We start from the raw sequence: 22,826 nt of genomic DNA, 5'->3' as shown, positions 1-22,826 counted from the left end.
CTAATCTCCCTCTCCTCTCTATATTCTGCCAGCTTGCACTTAAAGGGAACCTGTCACCCCCCCGTGCCGGGGTGACAGGATCCTGACTCCCCGCTACAGCCCCCTATACTCACCTGAACCCGACGGGTCCCGCTTCTGGATCAGGTCGGGTCACAAAGTTCTCAGCGCGCGCGCTGAGAGATGAGTCCAACACTCATAGAGAATGACAGGAGCGATGGACTCTCCGTCATTCTCTATGACTGTTGGACTCATCTCTCAGCGCGCGCGCCGGGCTGCAACGGCTGAGATCTCCGTGACCCGACCGGATCCAGAAGCGGGACCCGGCGGGATCAGGTGAGTATAGGGGGCTGTAGCGGGGGGTCGGGAGCCTGTCACCCCGGCACGGGGGTGACAGGTTCCCTTTAACAGTACTTCAGTGCTTTGTTAATTCTCTTCCTTACTGTACTGCTGCTATTTTTCCTTTCTGCCCACAAAGCACCTTGAAAAGCCAGTGCAGTAGGTAACCTCTTTCCAACCACATGGCATCTTTAGTAGTGTACTGTATAAATCATTAGCCCAACACTATATCATAGCATAGCAACACGGTGGAGCAGACACAGGATTTTAAAGGAGTAGTCTGGCAAAATTTTTTATTTAAGTATTATATTGCCCCCCAAAAGTTATACAAATCACGAATATACACTTATTACAGGAAATGCTTATAAAGTGCTTTTTTCCTCCAGCACTTACTACTGCATTAAGGCTTCACTTTCTGGATAAAATGGTGATGTCACTTTCTGGATAAAATGATGATGATGACGGCCCGACTCCCAGAGCTGTGCGGGCTGTGGCTGCTGGAGAGGATGATGGCAGAGGGATGCTCAGTGTCCCTCCAGTGCCCTGTGTCTCTCAGTTTCCCCCTGCCATCATCCTCTCCAGCAGCCACAGCCTGCACAGCTCTGGGAGTCGGGTCGTGACATCACCATTTTATCCAGGAAGTGAAGCCTTGATGCAGTAGTAAGTGCAGGGAAAAAAGCACTTTCTATGCATTTCCCGTATTAAGTGTATATTGGTGATTTATATAACTTTTTTGGGGCAATACAATACTTCAATATAATTTTTTGTCAGACTTCTCCTTTAAATAAGAACAAGATATAAAATGTCACTGCTGATAAATTCCTCCCTATGTTATGGAGAGCCAGACTTGTTCCTGTATCTCTAAAGATCATAAATAAGCTGCCAGGGTATATACGTTCTGTTCAGGGTTTTCTTTTGACGTTACCTGTCAGGCAGTGCAAATGTCTTGGTGCCATTAATTACAGTTGGATCCTCTATTTGTATCCATTTTGTAATAGCAGCTTGGGTGATGTCTTTCTACTAGAGAAATCCTTACATGGTTAGTGTCAGCATTAAAGAATAGGCCATCAATTTTAGATCAGCAGTAGCCAATAACAATGCAGTTCCCTTCGCTATAAAAACTTAACAGCAGTTCCCTGATTTTAATTTCCCTTTAAGAAATGCTTGCAACATAACTGTTTAGTGCACCATGGGAGAATAAAACTGTAATTAATTATGAATTTAGTGTTACAAGGGTTATCCAACCATAAATGCTAGCCTACCCTTACTTCATTATTTGCAATTTACATACACCAAATGTGAAGAAGCTGCAATACCTTACACATCCACCAGAGGCAACATAGTGTATGTAACTATGCATTGTACCGCAGGCAATGTAAACAGTGAAAAGGCTACAGTGCTTACTTACAGTGTCACTGTCATTAATTTTTTTTTTTTTTTTTTTGCACAAATCAATAGAACAGGCGATTTTAAGAAACTTTGTGGTTGGGTTTATTAGCTGAAAAATGCATTTTTATGATGAAAAAGCAGTTTGAAGCTCTCCCCCTGTCTTCATTGTTGTCTATGGAATAGAGAAGATGGGGCTTTAAAACAGGACAACAAAGAGTAAATTTAAAGCTACATCACCAGGCTCTCTCCTCTGATGTCATCACTGACCTCTCTGACCTCTGAGTAGAGCTTTCAGGGGCTCCCTGTTGTGTAATCCTTTGTTCTCTGCTCTCTCCTGCTGACTAATCTCACTTGTCTTTCCTTCCCCCTCCCCTCTCCATAGCACAGACATGAGATTGAGATTTCCTGATTCTGAGCAGTGGATTACAGACAGGAGAGGAGGGGGGGGGGGCTGGGAAAAGTCTTTTTAAATGCAGATAATGGCATATTTGCCTAATAAACCCAATTACAAAGTTTCTTAAAATCACTTGGACTATTGATTTCTGCAAAAAAAAAAAAAGAACAACAGTGACTCTTTTAAGAAGAGGTCATAAATGTTTAAATAATAGAGGTCTGGGTAACCTTTATAACATCTGCAGATTGTTTAATGCATTTACAATATGATGAAAACATTTTTTATTATTTCAGTTGGGCTACTTGGACTACTGAAGTGGCGCATGAAACCTGAACTTCTGCAAGAAAATTTGGAAAAGCTGAAAATTGTAGATGGAGAAGAAGTAGTAAAAGTATGTGAAAATGGACTTTCAGTGGGCCGGGTTACTTTAGTGAAAAGTGACTTGCATCACTGTACATGATAGTTATTTTTCTTATGAATTTGACATCAGAATAGGCCCGGATCACCTGTTTCTCCTGCTTTCTGTCACATTTAATTCTTACTATAAGACAAACTTCCTGCTGCTTCTCTATAGCTTCCTTATATAACTCTGGGTCTTGCAGTGGAGAAAAAAAGCTATGGAGATGCAGTGGGAAGCTCCTCTCATGGTATAGTTATATACAGTGGGAAACATGGAAAGTTGATGCTTGAAAGCCTATTCAGGTACCAAAATCTGAATACATCCACACTGGATTTACAATTACATTAGATTTACAGTGGATTTACAATTACAATAGATTTACAGTGGATTTACAATTACAATAGATTTACACTTTTTGTAAAAAATTACTGGAGGTAAAATTTAGGAATAGCTACTTGATGACCTTTGACCCAAAATGTATTTAGTTTCATAAAAAATGTAATTTATGGTTACAAACTCACTTGGCGGGTCTGCAGCGAGTCTCCATGCTGCGTTTTTGCAGCGAGACTCGCTGCAGATCCCGGCCCTATGCTTTTAATGGCAGACAAACACGCAGCAGGGATGTACATCCCTGCTGCGAGTTTGTCTGCAGCCCACCCCATTAACCCCCCGGCCGCCGGAGCTGATACTTCACCTGATCCCGGCTCCGGCGGTTCCCGATGTCTTCAGCAAGCCGGAGCGGGGACCAGGTGAAGTATATGCTCCAGCCAGCCGCCTGCAGCCCCGGCCGCCCGATCGCCCCCCCCCCCGCAGCCCCGGCCGTCCGATCGCCCCCCCCGTAGCCCCGGCCGCCCGATCGCCCCCCCGCAGCCCCGGCCGCCCGATCGCCCCCCCGCAGCCCCGACCGCCCGATCGCCCCCCTGCAGCACCGATCGCACGCCCCCTGCAGCCCCGGGCGCTCGATCGGGGGGCGTGCGATCGGTGCTGCGGGGGGGCGTGCGATCGGTGCTGCGGGGGGGGGGGGGGCGATCGGGCGGCCGGGGCTGCGGGCGGCTGGCTGGAGCATATACTTCACCTGGTCCCCGCTCCGGCTTGCTGAAGACATCGGGAACCGCCGGAGCCGGGATCAGGTGAAGTATCAGCTCCGGCGGCCGGGGGGTTAATGGGGTGGGCTGCAGACAAACCCGCAGCAGGGATGTACATCCCTGCTACGTGTTTGTCTGCCATTAAAAGTATAGGGCCGGGATCTGCAGCGAGTCTCGCTGCAAAAACGCAGCATGGAGACTCGCTGCAGACCCGCCAAGTGGGTTTGTAACCTAAAGCTGCTGTTGGATATCCTTTTGACGCACAATATACTTATACCAAATATCTCCTTGTATAAAAAGAGAGAAGACAAAATGATTTTTATATTTAAACTCCAGGTAACAGAAAACATCTACTTTTATTAGTCCCATCCACTTCACATAATAAAGTCAAAATTTAGTTTATTCATTTTTACTCACAAGAATTAATTTAAAGATGAAACTAAAGAATTAGGCAAAATATGAATTATTCAAGAATCCTTCTGACTTCCTGAGAAAATGTTGAGTCTTGGCTTATGAAGACTTATTTATTTCTTAAGCAGCAAGTAGACAAGCCCTTTAAGCTTTGTTTTTAACAGATTAAAGGAGTATACACATCTCAACTAACATAGTTTTACTATGCAAATATATGTTTTTAGCAAACTTGCCTCCTTCTCCTGATAGGCTGCCTTTTCCCTGCCATTGTTGAGAGGTTGTTGCCTAGGGTTTCAGAAGCTGGTGTATATATAGCAATAATTTACATGTATTTTGTACAAAAAAAGGAACTTTCTCACTGGTCGAGAAAGGCTACACAGAGCCAAAACATTGCGCACTAGTGTGAATTACAAGCTAAGGATTGTTAGATGTGCTGTCTCCAAGTTCTGTTTTTTATATGACAGATATACATAAACATTTTGAACTTAGCCTTCTACTAATAAACTAATGGCCATACTGGGGGAAAAGCCAGAGGGGAGGCCTGCTTGACTGGGTTGTTGAGGGACCAGGAAGGTTCTGGTAGCTGGGAGGGTCTTGTGGCTGGATTAAGGGGTGGGAGTGTGGAAAAGGGGAGCAAGTTGGGGTTTGGTTGTAGGGTTAATTGGGTTAGGGGAGGCTTCAGATAAGGTGGGGTTTTAGGGGTCTGGCAAGAAGGGGGGCGATGAAGAGTAAGGGGATGGAGAATAAAGTTGTATTAGGGGGGCACAATGGGCATATACTGCAGCCATTTTGGGTAGGCTTAGCAGGGAGTAACCACCACCCACCTGCCCTTTGTGTTTGAGTTTGTTTGATTTAGTATTTATCATATCTGGAAGCAGGTTTTAGCTCTGGCTTCAGGTTTAGGTCGGATAAAGAACATGTTTTAACCTGCTGCAGCAGTTTGTGGGGAAAGCTGTTGGAAGTTGAAAGAAGGCAATGGTATGGGGGGGGGGGCAAGGGCAGGTGGTTTTCATTTCTGGGGGTTGTATTCTGTAATCTTATGTTATACTTATGCCAATAAAGCATCTACAGTGGCCAAGCCTAAATCCAAGCCAGAGTATTGTGTTTATTTAAGGTATGGGATGCCAAGAAAGGACTTGACAATACCCAGTCAGTAGATGAGAAGTTTTCATGGGAGAATTTACCAGTAGTTTTATAAGTAACACAGAATGAAAAGATTCATATGTAGCCATTAGTTCAGAGACAAAAATTTTTCTAAAATTCTTGCCATTTGCTTTACCAATATCTTTTCCTATAGTTTCTTCAGGATACTCTCGATGCCCTGTTTAATATTATGATGGAGCATTCCCATTCAAACAAGTATGATATACTAGTCTTTGATGCCTTGGTAAGTATGTCTCATATTCCTCTCATACCTTATAGAAGAATATAAAATTTGATGAGCCCATTGATGAAATACACTGTGTGCTAAGACTAGGAATTGTTTTGCACTGAATCCCAAATGTGTGCATCATTTATAAAGAGTACAGCCCTGCATCTGTAGTCTGCAGATAAAAGAATAAAAAAGGACAAAATGCCTTATAGTTGGAAGTGACATGTATTTTTCATTTTGTGCTTACAATTTTATGGATGAGTAGAGCTGATCTTGTAGTTGCAGCTTCTACATATGTATTCAGAGGACGGGAGTCATAAATATTTAAGAATAGAGCTAATTTACATTATTTCATATGACAAGTGTACAAAGACATTCACTGTAACAGTCAGTTTAATGCTTATACTACAATAGGAAAAAAATAAGAAAAATTTCACCTGTTATATGCAGCCCCTCTGCTTTGACATATCATTTACTGCAACCTTTTGTAGATACTTCTCCAGCTTCGTAACCCCTTTATGACCGAGCCCATTGATACACGGGTCAAATTGAAGCAATGTTCCTCCCCGCCTTCTAAGAGCCATATCGCTTTAATTTTTCCACCTACAGGGCTGTCATTTTCTGCGCCATAATTTCTAATTTTTATTGATATCATATTGGTGTAAGAGAAAAATGTTGATTGTTTTTTATCATTTTTTTAAATTTAAAAAAATTAGCAGTCCTGTTTTTTTTTCACTTTTCATTCACGCCCTTCACCGTGCAGGAACAATATTGCTAAATTTTAATAGATCAGACAATTCCACATACTACGATATATAATATGTTTTTTTTATATTTGTTAATATTTTTATTCGTATAATGGAAAAGGGGATTAGGGATTTTTTTAAAATACACATTTACACATTTTGCATTGCATATAGAAGTTCCTTAGTGGACTTATATATGCAATGCTAAGATTGTATATACTGATGAATGCTATGCCATAGCATAGTATTCATCAGTATTATCGGCGATCTGTGCATAGAGCCTGCCTGAGATGATTTACCCCTGCCCGTCGGTATAAGCAATCAGTCAGTGACAGGAGCTTGTCCCGTTCACTACTCCTGCCTTCTATCCGTTACAATGGGAGGGCGTGCACCAAGTCCGCACGGAGGAGTTCCGCCCAGAATCTCGGTGCCGATTCCGTAGTGTGATTGGGGTTTACAGTAAGTAAGCATAGCTTCTTTTTTATATTTTACATGCCCACAGCCATATGTAAAATAAATTTCTGTCCTTGGATAACCCCTTTAAATATTATACCCCTTGTACAGCAATCATTAAAGGGGTAGTGCGGCGCTAAACAATTATTCACTAAATAACACACATTACAAAGTTATACAACTTTGTAATGTATGTTATGTTAGTGAATGGCCCCCTTCCCCTTGTTCCCCACCCACCCACGCTAGACCCGGAAGTGTAGTGCTCTATACTCACCTGATTCGTGTCGACCCTCGTCCGCCATCTTGTGACAATGATGTCATCTTCGGGCGGCCGGCCGAACTGCTCCGACCGTCCCTCGTGCTTGCCCCCCTCTACTGCGCCATCAGCTGCTCAGCCGAGAAGTCTCAGCAGGGGAGGTAAGGGATGATCTTTTCAGCTGTCAAATTGGAGACTAATTCTGTCGAGAGCCTACCCCCAGTTGTTGTTTTTTTAAGACTAGACTCAGTGCTGCGTGAGGTGGAAATTGAAACTGTACCATCCCCTCTCCACTTCTCATAAACATATCGATATACCAGCAGTAAACATATTGTATACATATTGTATACATGACTATGCCAACAGTAACCATACATATGCAGCAGTGCATATATCACGCACACACACATATTTACATAGAAATGTGTACCAGAAGTGAATAAATCACATATAGAGCTGTACACCAGAAGTGTATACACTACATATATATTAGTACCAGCCTTAGATTCAGAGGTGGTGGCATAGAGAGATCCCCTAATAGTGCCAGCCTCAGAGAGCCCCCTCTCCCTTATATACCACTCCCCATGGCACCCCCATATACTGCTCCTAATGGTCTTCTCTTACCTATATACTGTATACTGCTCCCATCTGCCATGTACCTGCCACCATGCCCCCCTTACTGCACATATGCTGCCACATATAATTCTCCCTATATACTGTGTGCACTCCTGGTGCTGATCTGATCTGTGTATGATGTGGTGTGTCCCAGCGCATCATATACTGTGACACATCAGATCAGACCAGCAGCAGCAGCAGCGCACACAGCCATTTGCTCCTCTAGGACTTTAAGAAAGATCTGAAACATCTGCTTGTCACATATAAAAGGTACCAAACGTATTGCACCAGATAGGTGCTGTTATACATAGTATTTGCCTGGGTTGGCCTTAATCCTGCTGTAAATAGACTGAATCCACTTTACAGTTACAAGTGTGCTACTGACTTTTTGTTCTTAATGATTCTTGGGCTGAGGCCCTTCCAAGTAGCTTCTTCAATTATGCCTGTTGCGCACCCCTATATATTACAGCCTATATACTATCACCCCAGATACAGCTCCCATGTATAATATAGAGCTCCCTATGGCCCCTTGTCTCACATATATTGCTTCCTTTCCACCTGACAATTTTATTTAAAATAACGGTTAATCTTTTATGATTCCCATTGAAGTCAATACAAACAACAGCTGTCAGTTTACACATTGTATAGAATAATGGTCGCTGCAAACACATTAATTCATGACATTAATTTGTGGCTATTAGTTAACAAACAGGGGCCATTATTTTTAGTTGTTCACATATAGTATTCATTTTTGACTATCGTTCCACCGTCTCTTAACATAAATTCTGTTTAAGTTTTTAATAGCAACAACTAAAAGGGTATTAAAGGGGCCAATTTGGAACCTGAACCTAGATAATGAACCTACGGCCATTATTGTAATAAAGTATGGTAAATGACGGCCATTCTTTGGAAATAATGCCGCCCCCCCCCCATAAAAATAAAAATAAAAAAAAAATAGTTTGTTACATAGCCTTAATGTGTCTTTTCACCTTGCACATTCAGGCTATGTTCACACTGCGTATGATTCCGTCCGTAGTGCGAACCGCGAATATACGCACGTAGTTTTGAGGTTGATGCGTTCGCTTGAAAGTATACGATATACCACCGCACAGTGCACACTACGTATGAGCTTATGGCCGGATCGTATACGGCGCCGTGAAAAATAAACAAGACCATTGTTTGAGGACGGAAATGTTCTAACTCACGGCCGTGGATTTCCATGCGGTCCCGTACGGAGTACTTGTTTCAGCCAAATTGAACTTGATTTTTCGATCCAAAACGTTCTGTGTGGTTTATGGGGCTGGGCGAAGATTTCCAAGTAAATGACCTGCCTCAGATCGCTTCGAAACAAGCTAGGGAAGCATAACTGTACTGTGGGCGTATGTTCGCGGTTCGTACGCATCCGGCCGCATGTCTATTTTTCCCACACCCGTAGTTTCAGCCGCGCATGTACGGCGCCGTACGAACTACGGACGGAATCATATGCAGCGTGAACATAGCCTAAAGGAGTGGAGCGGATGTAAAAAGGGGTCTGGGCTTAAATGTGTAAAGAATGCATTACAAGTTTGCTGAATGCACCATAAGGCCTGCATCATCTTCACACAATGTAAGTTTTGCATTAATTACGGCCGTTGTTGCCAATTTGCCAATTTATACAAAACTTATGTTGCTTTGCAGTATGTACACATAGTATACGCTCCGGCCAGCACACAAGCCTGACATGTCACACAATGGAGAGTGGGGCTCTGGCTGCGCCAGCATCCCAGTTCAATAGAATTGAAGTTTATCCCAGCCCGTAATGTAGTACCGGCCAGGAAAAACTTCACTGACACAGGCTTTTCTGTGACACGGCCATGTCACAGAACGGCCGTTGTCTTACATAGTGTCAACCCGGCCTAAATGCTCAAAATATGCTTAAAAAACAAAGCCAACTTATAGAAGGTACAAATTTCAACTAGACATAAAGAAGGATGCAAGAACTGTTTTAAAAGCCTGAGGTTAAACATCTGGTGCACTCTTACACTGCCTAGTCTAAGTTTACACTGTCTAAGAATTACAGAGTTTTTACTTATTCCCAATGTGCTATATCTGTAGGTGAGTATACACATTGAATTGAGATCAGTTGGGCTAGCCAACCATCCTATGTGATCCCAACTTTCCCCTGACGTGTAGTGTTGGATTATAATATGCCCAATCCTTATGTTCTCAAGGATAATAGGCGTCTTGCAGCTGCTTAATAACCACTCCCTATTCAGAACAGCTGTATGCTCGGCTGAGTTATCCCTGAAGGAAAATAAATTATTATTGCCATGATGTCTTCTTTTCAGCAATATGTCATAATTGAGATAAGAATACCAGTCTGATTGTAATTTGTTTATCTTCTTTATTAAACGTATAGGTTTTACTCATTCTTTCATTTAGTTTTTATTTGCTTATTATTTTCTTCTAAATTTTCAGATTTACATTATTGGACTCATTGCTGATCGGAAATTCCAACATTTTAACACTGTTTTGGAAGCCTACATAAAGCAACATTTTAGTGCCACACTGGCTTATAAGTAAGTTTTACCATTATCCCAACCCAGTTGTCATGCTTAAATTACATACATTCAGCAACGTAATATTGTTTTCTTCCCTAAAACTGAACCATTTTACTTATCAGCCATTTAAAATCAAAGACCAGTTAAGGAAATATTTTGAGCGTAATATTCTTTATATAGATTTCTATGATGTTATATGTTATATATGTGTAGTTTTTATTATGGAGCTGCCTTAGTACATGACATTAATAGGGGTTAAAGGTGTCGTCTAGCATTAGGCAATTTTTAATATATTGTTGCTGTTGGATAGAAAAAAATAAAGAGCTGATGCTTACCTATCTGCGCACTTCCCTGCTGACTTAAGCGCCTTCACTTCTGAGATGAACCAGGTCAGTGATTAGCTGAGCAAGCTGAGCTGTCACTCCCGAGACAAGTTCATCTCGGCAGTGAAGACTGTGTATTCAGCAGGGGACACCAGTGACACCACAACGGGACACCGGGGGAGCACGGACAGGTAAGCATAGGCTCTTTATTGTTTTCTACATATTAGCAGCAAGATAGTAAAAGTTTTCTAATGCTGGATTACTTCTTTAAGAAATATTTAGTGTTAGTAGCAAATATTCTACAATTGTAACAAGCCAAAAAGACAGAAATGGCTGCACATCGCACCCATGGCTGACACGAAAGCTTATTCAGCTACATTTAAAACCAACATCAGAAGTTAGTATATAATTTGGCCAAACCATATTGCCTCATGTACCACGTGCAGGTCTTCTGATACACAGGTCTTCTGATTTTTTCATTGTGGCTAGCACTCGTGCTTAGTAAGACCCATGTGATCCAAATTAGCTGGAAGCACGTGTGTACATAAGGGGAGGATCTCCTAGTATTCTCCCATTCTACTTGCAGAGGAATGGAGAGAGAGGTAAGAGCTTGTTCACACTTGTGTTGCTTGGCGTCCACTTTTTCCGCCGGTGGCACCTCTGAGGTCTGGGGGGGCCTTTTAGGGTCTGGTCCTGTGACAATGGGGTTGCAGGGCCATTCCGTGGCCCCCCTTCTCTGCTTGCGCATGTTTTGCGGGGATTGTGGTCGCTGACCGGCACAGTGATGTTTTTTGGTTAGGGTATCAGAAGACCTGCACGTGGTACATGAGGCAATATGGTTTGGCCAAATTATATACTAACTTCTGATGTTGGTTTTAAATGTAGCTGAATAAGCTTTCGTGTCAGCCATGGGTGCGATGTGCAGCCATTTCTGTCTTTTTGGCTTGTGCATATTCTACAATTGTAAATTGGAGCCTTCCCATGTGAAAAGCACGAGTATGGATTTAGCCAGGATTGGGAGATCAGCTCTTTCTGTTAATGTAAATGACATAAATATTATTAGGCACTTTCATTATGAAAGTTACCTGCCCTATGTACATTACAATGTTATACACAGTTTTATTGCTAGTAAATTGTATTATTGGTGCACTCAGCTCTGCATCTCTGATGCCTTCTAACCACTGAAGAAGACATACACGCAAAAGATTTGCTGCAGAGATTTCTGCAAATGTATCATTCTTCTGAATTGTATATGCTGTAGAAACCATCCTATTTTAATGTATTGGCCAATTGCCAGTGACCCTAAACAGTAGTCTGTGCTGACTTACAAATACAGTTAGATAGTGGACTCAGGACTATTTGTATGCATTGTACATAAATTACAATTATTCCCTTAATGGTGACTGACAGATATATGCATCATAAGCAGGCACCATTTTTCATGTCCTGATGGATATATTGTTCAACATAATATGCTGCAAATGTTGAGATCAACAGTCAGTTTGATCTCTGCAGATGTTGTGTTCATAGCCATGGTAGCATCTTACAGTAAGTGTTCGCCCACTTTCGGAAATCGTGGGTTGCCAAACGGTAACCAATGAAGTCGGGGCCCCAACAAATACCTCCAAGACTGCTATCAGTATCTGTCAGGTCCAAGATTATGTTCAGAAAGTTTTAGCATAAAAAAATTAATTCTTCCCAGAGATGAAACTTTATGTCATTAAAGTTTATTACATATATATATATATATATATATATATATATATATATATATTATTTTTTTTCCTTTTTTTAATGGTTTACTATAAATATTTTAGTAAGTCTATAATAATGAATTACATATTCACATACAATAACTCTTGCTATGAATGATTTTGGTTTAATAGGTTAACGTTTTCACGTAGCGCAGCAACTAAACTGTATTCTGTTTGGAAACTATTTTCTTGACAGGAAACTAATGACTGTTTTGAAGAAATATTTAGATATTTCCAGCAGAGGAGAGCAGTGTGAGCCAATTCTAAGGACTTTGAAAGCACTGGAATATGTGTTCAAGTTCATTGTGCGGTCGAGGACATTATTTTCACAGTAAGCATCTTTTTTTGAAGTACCTTGTAATTGATTAGTACTGCTATACCACTGAGATGTAGTATTACTGCTACAAGACTTGCACAATTTATAGCTCTGTAATGATTCTGTTCTACTCTAGGATGCTAATGGGAAACTAGAGGATGGAGACAAAGTTTGTCACCATTTGTTAGTGAAATTTAGTTTCATATGGGGCTCAGAATATGTTTTGCAGACTTGTTGTGTCTGAACATCTTACCATCTCACATTGTCTCATTTTTACTGTTATGTGTTTGGTTGCAAATAATGGTACTGTCTATGTTAAAACAACAAGCTTTTTAAATTGTTGCTTTTTGTTGTGTCCACACGTACCAGATCCCAGCGGATCTCCCACTGCCAGTTCTGCAGTGAGATCTGCTGTAATCCCAGATTTTTCATTCTGCTGCATGTAAAGCCCCATGCCCCTTAACCCACCTTTGCTCAGTTAATACATTACCTGCTTGCTTCTGTGGCTCTCGCTCAGCCAATCAGCGCACTGTCCTGCTGCAGCTTAGCGGGACGTCAGGGAGCCGGGAGCCACAGAAGCAGGCCAGAACGTGGATGTGTAATGTCATTTATACTGGGCAGCAGTAGGTTAAGGGGATAGGGGGCTTTACATACTCGCAGCAGAATGAAAAATCTGCTGCAAGTATGTAAACCCTTACAAAATCACAGTACTGGGAATCACAGTGAATTTCACTGCGGAAGTTGCAGCGTGAAATCCGCTGCAATCCGGTACATGTGAAGGCACCCTTAAAGGCAATCCAGCACCTGCCCTGATTAGCTGTTTGGTGTCCAGACTACAAAGTGAACAGAGTTTGTTCATTGTGTAGAGGTGGCAAACTGCAGCTCAACTCCTATTCAAGTGAATAGGAGTTGAGTTGCATATACAGTTTGCATTGCTACAAAGTGAAATGGAGACAAACTTTATTCATTTTGTAGTGCGGACCCGAAACAGCTGAATGGTGCTGATGCTAGGTGTTGGCACCCTGCTGATCAGTGGCTCATAAGCTATCCTTTGCCTAGAAACACTCTTTAACCCCTACATGCTAAAGGTCATTGATGCACAGATGTCCTGGTCAAATTGAAGCACTGTGCCGCCTCTAAGAGGCATAAAGTTTTTATATTTCCACTTACAGGGCTGCTTGGGGTGTCACATTGGAGTTCCGCACACATTAAAAGTCCCTTCACTGCAGGAACATATATATACGTTCCTACTGCACAGGATATATATACTGTAATACCTCGGTTTTTGAACGCTTTGGGACTCGAACTGCTTGGTATTCGAACGAAAATTTACCCAGAAGTAGTGTTTGGAATTCGAACTTTGCTCGGTTTTCGAAAGTTCTTCGAACGTTTTTGCTAGCGTGGATGGTGGGTTGTACCTGGCGAGTTAAGCAGTGGTGAGGCTTCACATACAGTACAGTGCTGTATAAGACTGCTGGAGTGCATATACAGTGCAGTAGTAGTACAGGCAGTGCACCACCATCTCCCATACATTACAGTGCTTGGATGGGGGGGACGCTATACAGTAAAGGATGGGTGAGGAGTTGGTGACTACTGTATTATAATTGCTGGTTCTGATGAACATTTCTTATGTTTAATGTCCTGTACAGTATAGTGCTGTTCTGTACTGTACTGTAGTGATTATACTGAGCACTTATCAGTGTAATAAATGAGTATTGTAGGTAATTATTGGTGGCTGCTGGAACCAATTAATCACATTTACATTATTTTCTATGGGAAGACACTGCTCGGTTTTCAAACTGCTTGGTTCTCAAACTGCCTTCCGGAACCAATTAAGTTCGAGAACCGAGGTACCACTGTATATATATATATATATATATATATATATATATATATATATACAGTGGCGTAGCTATAGGGGTCGCCGGGGTCGCCATGGCGACCGGGCCCCTACGCTAGGGGGGCCCGCACGGCCCCCCCTTGCCACCTGTGACACTGTCACTTTAAGCATTCCAAGAAGCTGCGGCCGCGCAGCTTCTCGGGATACACTGATTGCTTTGATGTTCCGCCCGCACACGGCGGAACATTAAAGCGATGAGAACACAGGAGCAGGACCTGTCAGCGTCCTCCTCCTGTATTCTCTCCCATAGGCTGCCGGCACTTCATACCAGCAGCCTATGGGAGGCCGGGACGTGACCTCTCCGGCAGGCGTGATGATGTGACGTCATCACGCCTGCCGGAAGTCCCGTCCCTGCGGCTCGCAAGATGGAGCCCGAAGAGGAGGAGGAGAGCTGCTGCCTGCACAGCGCGGATTAGGTGAGTAGGATGTTTGGTTTTTTAGGGGCACCTCTGGGGGCATTATTAGTATATGGGGGCACCTCTGGGGGCATTATTAGTTCTTGGGGGCACCTCTGGGGGCATTATTAGTATATGTGGGGAACCTTTGGGGGCATTATTCGTATATGGGGGCACCTCTGGGGGCATTATTAGTATATGGGGGCACCTCTGTGGGCATTATTATTGTACGGGGGCACCTCTGGGGGCATTATTAGCTCATGGGGGCACCTCTGGGGGCATCATTATTGTATGGGGGCACCTCTGGGGGCATTATTAGTATATGGGGGCACCTCTGGGGGCATTATTATTGTATGAGGGCACCTCTGGGGGCATTATTAGTTCATGGGGGCACCTCTTGGGGCATTATTAGTTCATAGGGGGCAACTCTGTGGGCGTTATTAGTTCATGGGGGCCACCTCTGGGGCATTATTAACTCATGTGGGCACCTCTGGGGGCATTATTAGCTCATGGGGGCCACCTCTGGGGGCATTATTAGCTCATGGGGGCACCTCTCGGGGCATTATTAGTTGATGGGGGCAACTCTGGGGGCATTATTAGCTCATGGGGGCACCTCTGGGGGCATTATTAGTTCATGGGGGCACCTCTGGGGGCATTATTAGTTCATAGGGGGCACCTCTGGGGGCATTATTAGTTCATGGGTGCACCTCTGGGGGCATTATTAGCTCATGGGGGCACCTCTGGGGGCATTATTAGCTCATGGGGGCACCTCTGGGGGCATTATTAGTTGATGTGGGCAACTCTGGGGGCATTATTAGCTCATGGGGGCACATCTGGGGGCATTATTAGTTGATGGGGGCAACTCTGAGGGCATTATTAGCTCATGGGGGCACCTCTGGGGGCATTATTAGTTCATGGGGGCACCTCTGGGGGCCTTATTAGCTCATGGGGGCACCTCTGGGGGGCATTATTAGTTCATAGGGGCAACTCTGGGGGCGTTATTAGTTCATGGGGGCACCTCTGGAGGCATTATTAGTTCATGGGGGCACCTCTGGGGGCATTATTAGTTCATGGGGGCACCTGTGGGGGCATTATTAGCTCATGGGGGCACCTCTGGGGGCATTATTAGTTGATGGGGCACCTCTGGGGGCATTATTAGTTCATGGGGGCACCTCTGGGGGCATTATTAGCTCATGAGGGCACCTCTGGGGGCATTATTAGCTCATGAGGGCACCTCTGGGGGCATTATTAGTATATGGGGGCCACCTCTGGGGGCATAATTAGCTCATGAGGGCACCTCTGGGGGCATTATTATTGTATGGGGGCACCTCTGGGGGCATTATTATTGTATGGGGGCACCTCTGGGGCCATTATTAGCTCATGGGGGCACAGCAGGGAATCTTACATACAGTAGGCATCCCACATTCCTACTCACTTTACTGCACATTACACCAAACAGCGCAGTTACTATGGGAACCTACAGGAGGGAGGAAGGGAAGGAAGTTGCTAGAAATGTGCGGAGCCTAAATTGTTTGTCTCGCAGGTTCTAAGGGGATGAAACGTATCTGGAAGGAATCATCATGGCGGTCTGGGCCGGATGGAGAGGAAAAGGGAAAGTGACGCCTCAGATCAAAGAAGACGTCACCGGTGAGTCACTGTATGACGGTTTTCTTATTTTGTAGAACATCATTTAGTAGGGGTGCCCCGAGGTGGAAAAGGTTGGGAAGCACTGCGCTAATCTGTCCCGCTGCGCCCGCTGGCACATGCTGTCATCTGATTGGGCCTATTACCTAATCAGATGACAGCAAGTACCAGCGCCCCCTCCTCCAGACATCTGCCTTGGCGGCCCAAGCTGTGTCCTATGGCCGTATCTTTACCGCGTTGAGCTCCAGCTTGTGCTGCATCTACATTATCTGTACTCAGAGATATCACTGTGTTATCTGTGGTGTTACATAGGACTGCAGGTGACTACTACATTATCTGTACTCAGAGATATCACTGTGTTATCTGTAGTGTTACATAGGACTGCAGGAGACATCTACTACATTATCTGTACTCAGAGATATCACTGCGTTATCTGTGGTGTTACATAGGACTGCAGGTGACTACTACATTATCTGTACTCAGAGAGATATCACTGTTATCTGTGGTGTTACATAGGACTGCAGGTGACTACTACATTATCTGTTCTCAGAGGGATATCACTGTTATCTGTGATGTTACATAGGACTGGTGATATCAGGTGACTTCTCCAGGTTGCAGAAGTTCAAACTTCATCGTGCCCTGCTGACAGTTTATAATGGGAGTTGTAGTTTTGCAGCATGTGGCTCTTCAGGTTGCAGCACTTCATCCCCCATCGTTTCCAACTAGCAGTTCATGATGAGAGTTGTAGTTTTTCAGCTGGAGAGTCAAAGATTGGAATACAATGATTAGACAATGACACAGTACAGTCCATTAATTATAGGGGGCAGTAGTGCAGTACATGAGATGGAGGCAGAGACAGTGCATTAGAACATGGTGGCACATTAGAGTAATTGGATATAACGTTAGATAGGACTTTGCCTGATCGGGGGGAGATGGGGGGGCCCAAGGTAAAATTTTGCACCAGGGCCCATCAGCCTTTAGCTACGCCCCTGTATATATATATATATATATATATATATATATATATATATATATGTATCGTGGACATGAAGGAGTTAATATAGCAGTATGACATAATGTCTTCCCCCTATTTTTACACCTTAAAATAAAAATGCTTCCTATCCATGTCCCTTGCCAGCCTGATTATACCATTCATACTCAGGATAAGTTGCACTATTGAACTATTCACAGATGAATGCACTATAAGCTGGGTTCACACTACGTATATTTGAGGCTGTATATTTGAGGCTGTATAGCAACCAAAACCAGGAGTGGATTAAAAACACAGAAAGGCTATGTTCACATAATGTTGTAATTGAGTGGATGGCCGCCATTTAATGGCAAATATTTGCTGTTATTTTAAAACAACGGCTGTTATATTGAAATAATGGACGTTATTTACCGTTATATGGCGGCCATCCACTCAATTTCAACATTGTGTGAACAGATCCTTTCTGGGTTTTCAATCCACTCCTGGTTTTGGTTGCTATGAGGACCTGACATGAGGACCAAATACAGCCTGAAATATACATAGTGTGAACCCAGCTTAAGGCTATGTTCACACTACGTAAGAGACCGGCTGTTCCATAGTTAAATACCGGCCGGATGATCTGTTTGGCCGCAGAGCTCAGCGTGCGCTTGCATCAGAGCTTCCCCCTGCACACTATGGAGCGAGCGGCCGGAGCCGCTCACTTCATAGTGTGAACTGACAGGGTTTCCTACGGCCGCAATTCATTGAATTGCGGCCGCAGAAAACGGAAATGTCAGTTATTTGTGGGGCCGCACGGGATCCCGGCCGGAGCGTATACGATGTGTATACGCTCCGGCTGGGATCCCATTGAAACTAAGGCATTGTTCCACCCCGCAAAAACTACGGCCGTTGTTGCCTTCGGCAACAACGGCCATAGTTTTACGTAGTGTGAACATAGCCTAAATAAGTCAAGGTAACCTGCCTTTCAGCAACAGATGAATAGCTGCTTGTAGTAGCTTTAGAAGTTTCTTATATCATGTTTAGACATCATTCTCTGTAATATATACCCCATCAAGAACCTTTCCTACAACTTTAAAAAAAAATTTAAGCCACAAGAGCCCTTAAAACATCACACAACAAGTACCCTATCAGGAACCATTGTGCAAGGTCTAAGTACCCTTGTGACATCTTAAAACCCCCAAGAACAGTTATTTTCCAGTTACCATATGTGTCCTGAAACATGGGATACGAAAGGAAAGATTCCTTGGCACAAGTGCCAGTGTTGAATCCCCATGGCTATGGTTAACAAGAAGGGAAATGTCCTATTTGTGAACCATAAAATGTGTGTCTGGATAATTCTGTTCTTCGGGCATGGGTTGCACATTGTAATTTGGTGAGGCATTAAGCTGGTGTGGATAATATTTGCTATGTTGGAAATGTTTTGGCATACCCACTAATTTTAAACATAGAGTTTTTTTTAATATGTCTGAATTGACTATGGGTATTTGCTACTGGATTATGGGTATTTGCTTATCCTATTAATTTTAGGCATTAGGGGTAAAATGACTTGGTATGTAAAAAAAATATATATATTAATTATGGTGGGTGATTATTTTATTGTGGACTGTACTTGGATAGAGACTGGCACGTGTCCTGGGGGTCCCAGTTCTTCCAGGCAGTGAGGTGGTGGTGCTCTATATGCTGATGCATAGAAGTGGTGCCTGGGTTCACACCCAAACCCCAACCCAATTTACGTTTACAAATCTTACATATGGCAGAATGTTTTTTTTCTGCCCCCAAAGCAGAAGAACTGCCAGTCCAGTGATATCGGTGGGCGGTTCTTCCAAGCAACTTGTAGCCTGTTGTAGACTGCCCTGCTGCTGCTGCCTCATGGTAACTATTGAGTATCCGGACCTTCCAGATGTCTTTTGGCTGATGTGGCATGCCTATCTCTTTTCCTTCCTTGCCTAGATTCTTTGGGTGGGACCTGCTGCTGGGTTGGTGGCACAGACACATCTTCATCCTCTGATGATGCAGAGGATGTCTTTTGTGGATGTGGATTCCAAGTGGGGTCTGCAACATCATCATCATTGTAATCTGGGACAAATCCAGTGTCTCAGGGTCTAGGCAATCTACTAGGCTTGCCAAAGTTTTCTTGCTGACGGCAATGGCAACTCACACACCCAATCACCACTCCCACAAGTCTGTCTTTCACTGGGACCGCCTTCTGTGCCACTTTGGCTGCTGACACTGGCCGTACCCTGAGAAGGGCCTGATTTCTTTGCATGCTTTGCACGCATTCAGCTCTTTCCGGCAGCTTCATAGGCAATTAATACTGTTGCGGGTAATGTACTGTACCCACAGCTGTATTCAAAACAAAGAAGCCAGGGGCCGATCTAGAGATCAGCAGGGGGTACGGAGGTTGGATCCTCTCGTAATATCTTACTTGCCCCCTATCCTGTGGATAGGCGACAAGTTAGTTTAAGGTGGACAACCTCTTTAAAACAATTGTCTATTCCTTAATTGAAGGGAAGACAGTCATTTTCCAGTGTCTAGGAACTAAAGTTCTAGTTGCTGTTAAGAAGTATCTAAGCAAGTCTTTCTTGTAGGGACTGGGAAGTAGTGGTGGTGGGGGGCAAGACTCAGTCATGAGAATTAATGCTGTGGTCTGGTAAAAATAAGTCATACTCTACTCTATCAATCCACCACGTCTTCCATTTTCGTAGTTATCACCATTTTCAAAGACAATGGTTTTTCTTGGCGTCCTTCTGCCTCTCAGGGCTGCGGGTACATACCTCAACAGCCCCCTTTCCCCAAATACGCTGACAGAGCAAATTTAGGCTTTTATATTTCAAATTCATATTCAAAACTGTATTTTCTATGTATTAGAAAATATGAATTTGCATAAATGTAATACTATGAAGAAGTAAACAACAGAGTTTCATTTCAGGCATCCACTGTAATTGCTATACACACTAATCTCATTCAAAGATAATAAGCAGAAACACCTAAATTGTTTAGTGCTGAAAAGCCATCTGCCGTGCCAATAATTGAATCCTTTTTTCAATGAGATTTTTTTTTCTTCTTATCCTTAGCAGTAATTTTAAAAATGGCTAAAACTTTCAGAAGGGTTTCGACGTACATTAAACATCAGCAAGACAATCCCTATCAGTGACTTACATGATATGCAATGGTTGCTCGAGAACAAGATACAATTTCTCCCTAGGTTGCCTCATTAGACTGTCGTTCTTTGTACTGATTATGCCCAGAAATGGAAATTTTAAGTGTGTTGACGACTGTTACGAAATTTTGCATATCAAAGTTTATTGCTTCTCTGAATCAACAGGGAGAAACTAAGATCTATGGATTTAAGGATTCAATTATGGACCAACTATACCAATTATTGCTCTGATTCATAGGCTGATTGCTGCAATTATGTGGCCCTAAAAATCATTGTTGGTCATCTCCCTGTGTAAATAGGGACACCATAATATAGAGTAATGGTGCGTTTACATGGAACGATTATCATTTGAACTTTCGTGATAACGATCGCATTTGAGCAATAATCCGCTCGTGTAAACACAGCAAATGATCAAGCGACGAACGAGAAATCGTTCATTTTGATCTTTCAACATGTTCTCAAATCGTTGTTGGTCATTCGCTAAAAAATTCGCAGATCGCTTCGTGTAAACAGTCTTTCACCGATTCACCCTATGTATGAGATAGGCTTAAAGCAATCTTAAAACGATCGCAGTAACGATTTTTCCAAACAATATACTGTTCCATCTAAACGCTGATCATTATAAAAAAAACACATTGTTACTTCGAAATCGTTCAATTGGGCGATTTATTGCTCCGTGTAAAAGGACCATACACGAAGGTAAATGATCCAGCAATGTCGCCCGGCCTGCACAATCAATAAACCTTGTTAAAGAATCACTAAACAGGTGCTGATCTACTAGATTGGCACCTGTATCTGGCATGGGTCTACCTGTTATTCAGATCCTCTCACAACTTGATGAACATATGTCTTTTTTGTAAGTGTACTTAGCACACATGTAAAAACCCAAAAGAAAAAGGTCTGCTACAAAATCATGAATTTGCAATTCACAATGAAATATTAGCCAAAGAAAAAATTGGGGAGGGGAGATTTAATAAAGAATTAGTACACGTGTAGCTTAACTTATTGAGCAGCAAAATATATTACCACTATATATTACTCATCAAACCTTTACCACTTATATTCTGTTTCCGTTCAATAAAATTTCATCAATGAAGTTGGATTTAACCAGTTGAGATATGAAAGTTACCAGGCTGTAGTGAAATATGGTATTTTGCACAATAAAAGAAAAGAACATATTTTACTATATCCTGGGATCCTCTGTAACCTACCTGAATTGATACATTGATGTATTTTCAGTCCAAATTATCCTGGTGCCTCAAAGCAAGCTGGTTGGGTCAGTCATCTAATGCTGTTAGTAAGATACATATGCTAGCCTTCAACAATAGAAAATAAGGATGTAGAGGGCACTCACCATAACACTTTAAACTTTATTGTACACTTCTAAAACATCATTCCAAGGATGAGAGTACCTCGCTAGTTACTGGCGTCCTTGCTACTGCTCATTCTGGTATGATGTTTTAGAAGTCAACAATAAAGTTTAAAGTTTTATGGTGAGTGCCCTCTACATTCTTATTTTCTATTGTTAAAGACTTTTCATACCACTATAATTGAGTGAGCACCCCACAATCATTTATTTTAAAAACTCTGTTTAATTATATATATTATTGAAGGAAAGATCGCTGGGTTCAGTAGTGCTGGACGCTTTGTCTATTTTAGGGATATACATATACTAGTGTTGTGCCTAAGTTAGCTTAAAGAAGAAGTTCGGGCTCTGACTTTTTTTCCCAAAGAGCCAGGGAGGAGGTGGCTGAACATAACAACATGCACTTACCTCACTGACTCAGCATTGGGGTCCGCTCCAGTTCCTGGTCCTCGAGCCGCTTCCTGGGGACCTGGGTTGTGTCGTGTCAGGCCCGTTCAGTTAGTCAGTGGCTGTAGCGGGGTCCCGTCTGGCTGAGCGGGCCTGACACCTCACAAGGAGATAAGTGCATGTTGTTATGTTCAGACACTGGGTCTTTTGGGAAAAAAAGAGCCCAAACTTCTCCTTTAATCAAGAGATGTGATCTTAAACATTGAAAAGAGTATGGTACACCCTGGATCTGAACGCATTACATAGTTCTCTTCTTTATCATAGTATTAACAAAACAAAGATACAAACCTGCGGGCAGGGTTAAACTTAAGGATATCTTTGCCACAAAGCATAGCTCTTTGCTCTGACATGCCATATAATTTTGTGCAAGCCTATACTTTCCTATCCTGGGGACACTTTGTCACTGTGGTCACTGAATAATCTGAGCTAGATACAGCTCCAAACCAGGTTTTTTTTTAGAATTATTACAAAGAGACCTCTTACAAACTGTCCAGCCTTGGAATGTGGTATTCTTTTTGTTTTCTCCCTAGATA

At 42.9% G+C, this 22,826-nt stretch overlaps 1 protein-coding gene across 1 annotated transcript in view; it reads left to right on the top strand.

Annotated features, from left to right (window-relative positions):
* Window positions 1–22,826, top strand: part of DOCK2 (dedicator of cytokinesis 2) — a 478,101-nt gene that overhangs the window by 133,940 nt on the left and 321,335 nt on the right. The window contains exons 19-22 of the mRNA XM_069970478.1: window positions 2,413–2,510; window positions 5,313–5,402; window positions 9,915–10,015; window positions 12,271–12,405. Of these exons, the coding sequence (XP_069826579.1) occupies window positions 2,413–2,510; window positions 5,313–5,402; window positions 9,915–10,015; window positions 12,271–12,405 (424 nt within the window). The remainder of the gene's footprint in view (window positions 1–2,412; window positions 2,511–5,312; window positions 5,403–9,914; window positions 10,016–12,270; window positions 12,406–22,826) is intronic.

The sequence above is a fragment of the Dendropsophus ebraccatus genome, chromosome 1 (genome assembly GCF_027789765.1).
Source record: "Dendropsophus ebraccatus isolate aDenEbr1 chromosome 1, aDenEbr1.pat, whole genome shotgun sequence".
Taxonomy (NCBI): domain Eukaryota; kingdom Metazoa; phylum Chordata; class Amphibia; order Anura; family Hylidae; genus Dendropsophus; species Dendropsophus ebraccatus.
Note: the sequence above shows the minus strand (reverse complement) of the source record. Positions and strands in the feature narration are given on the sequence as shown.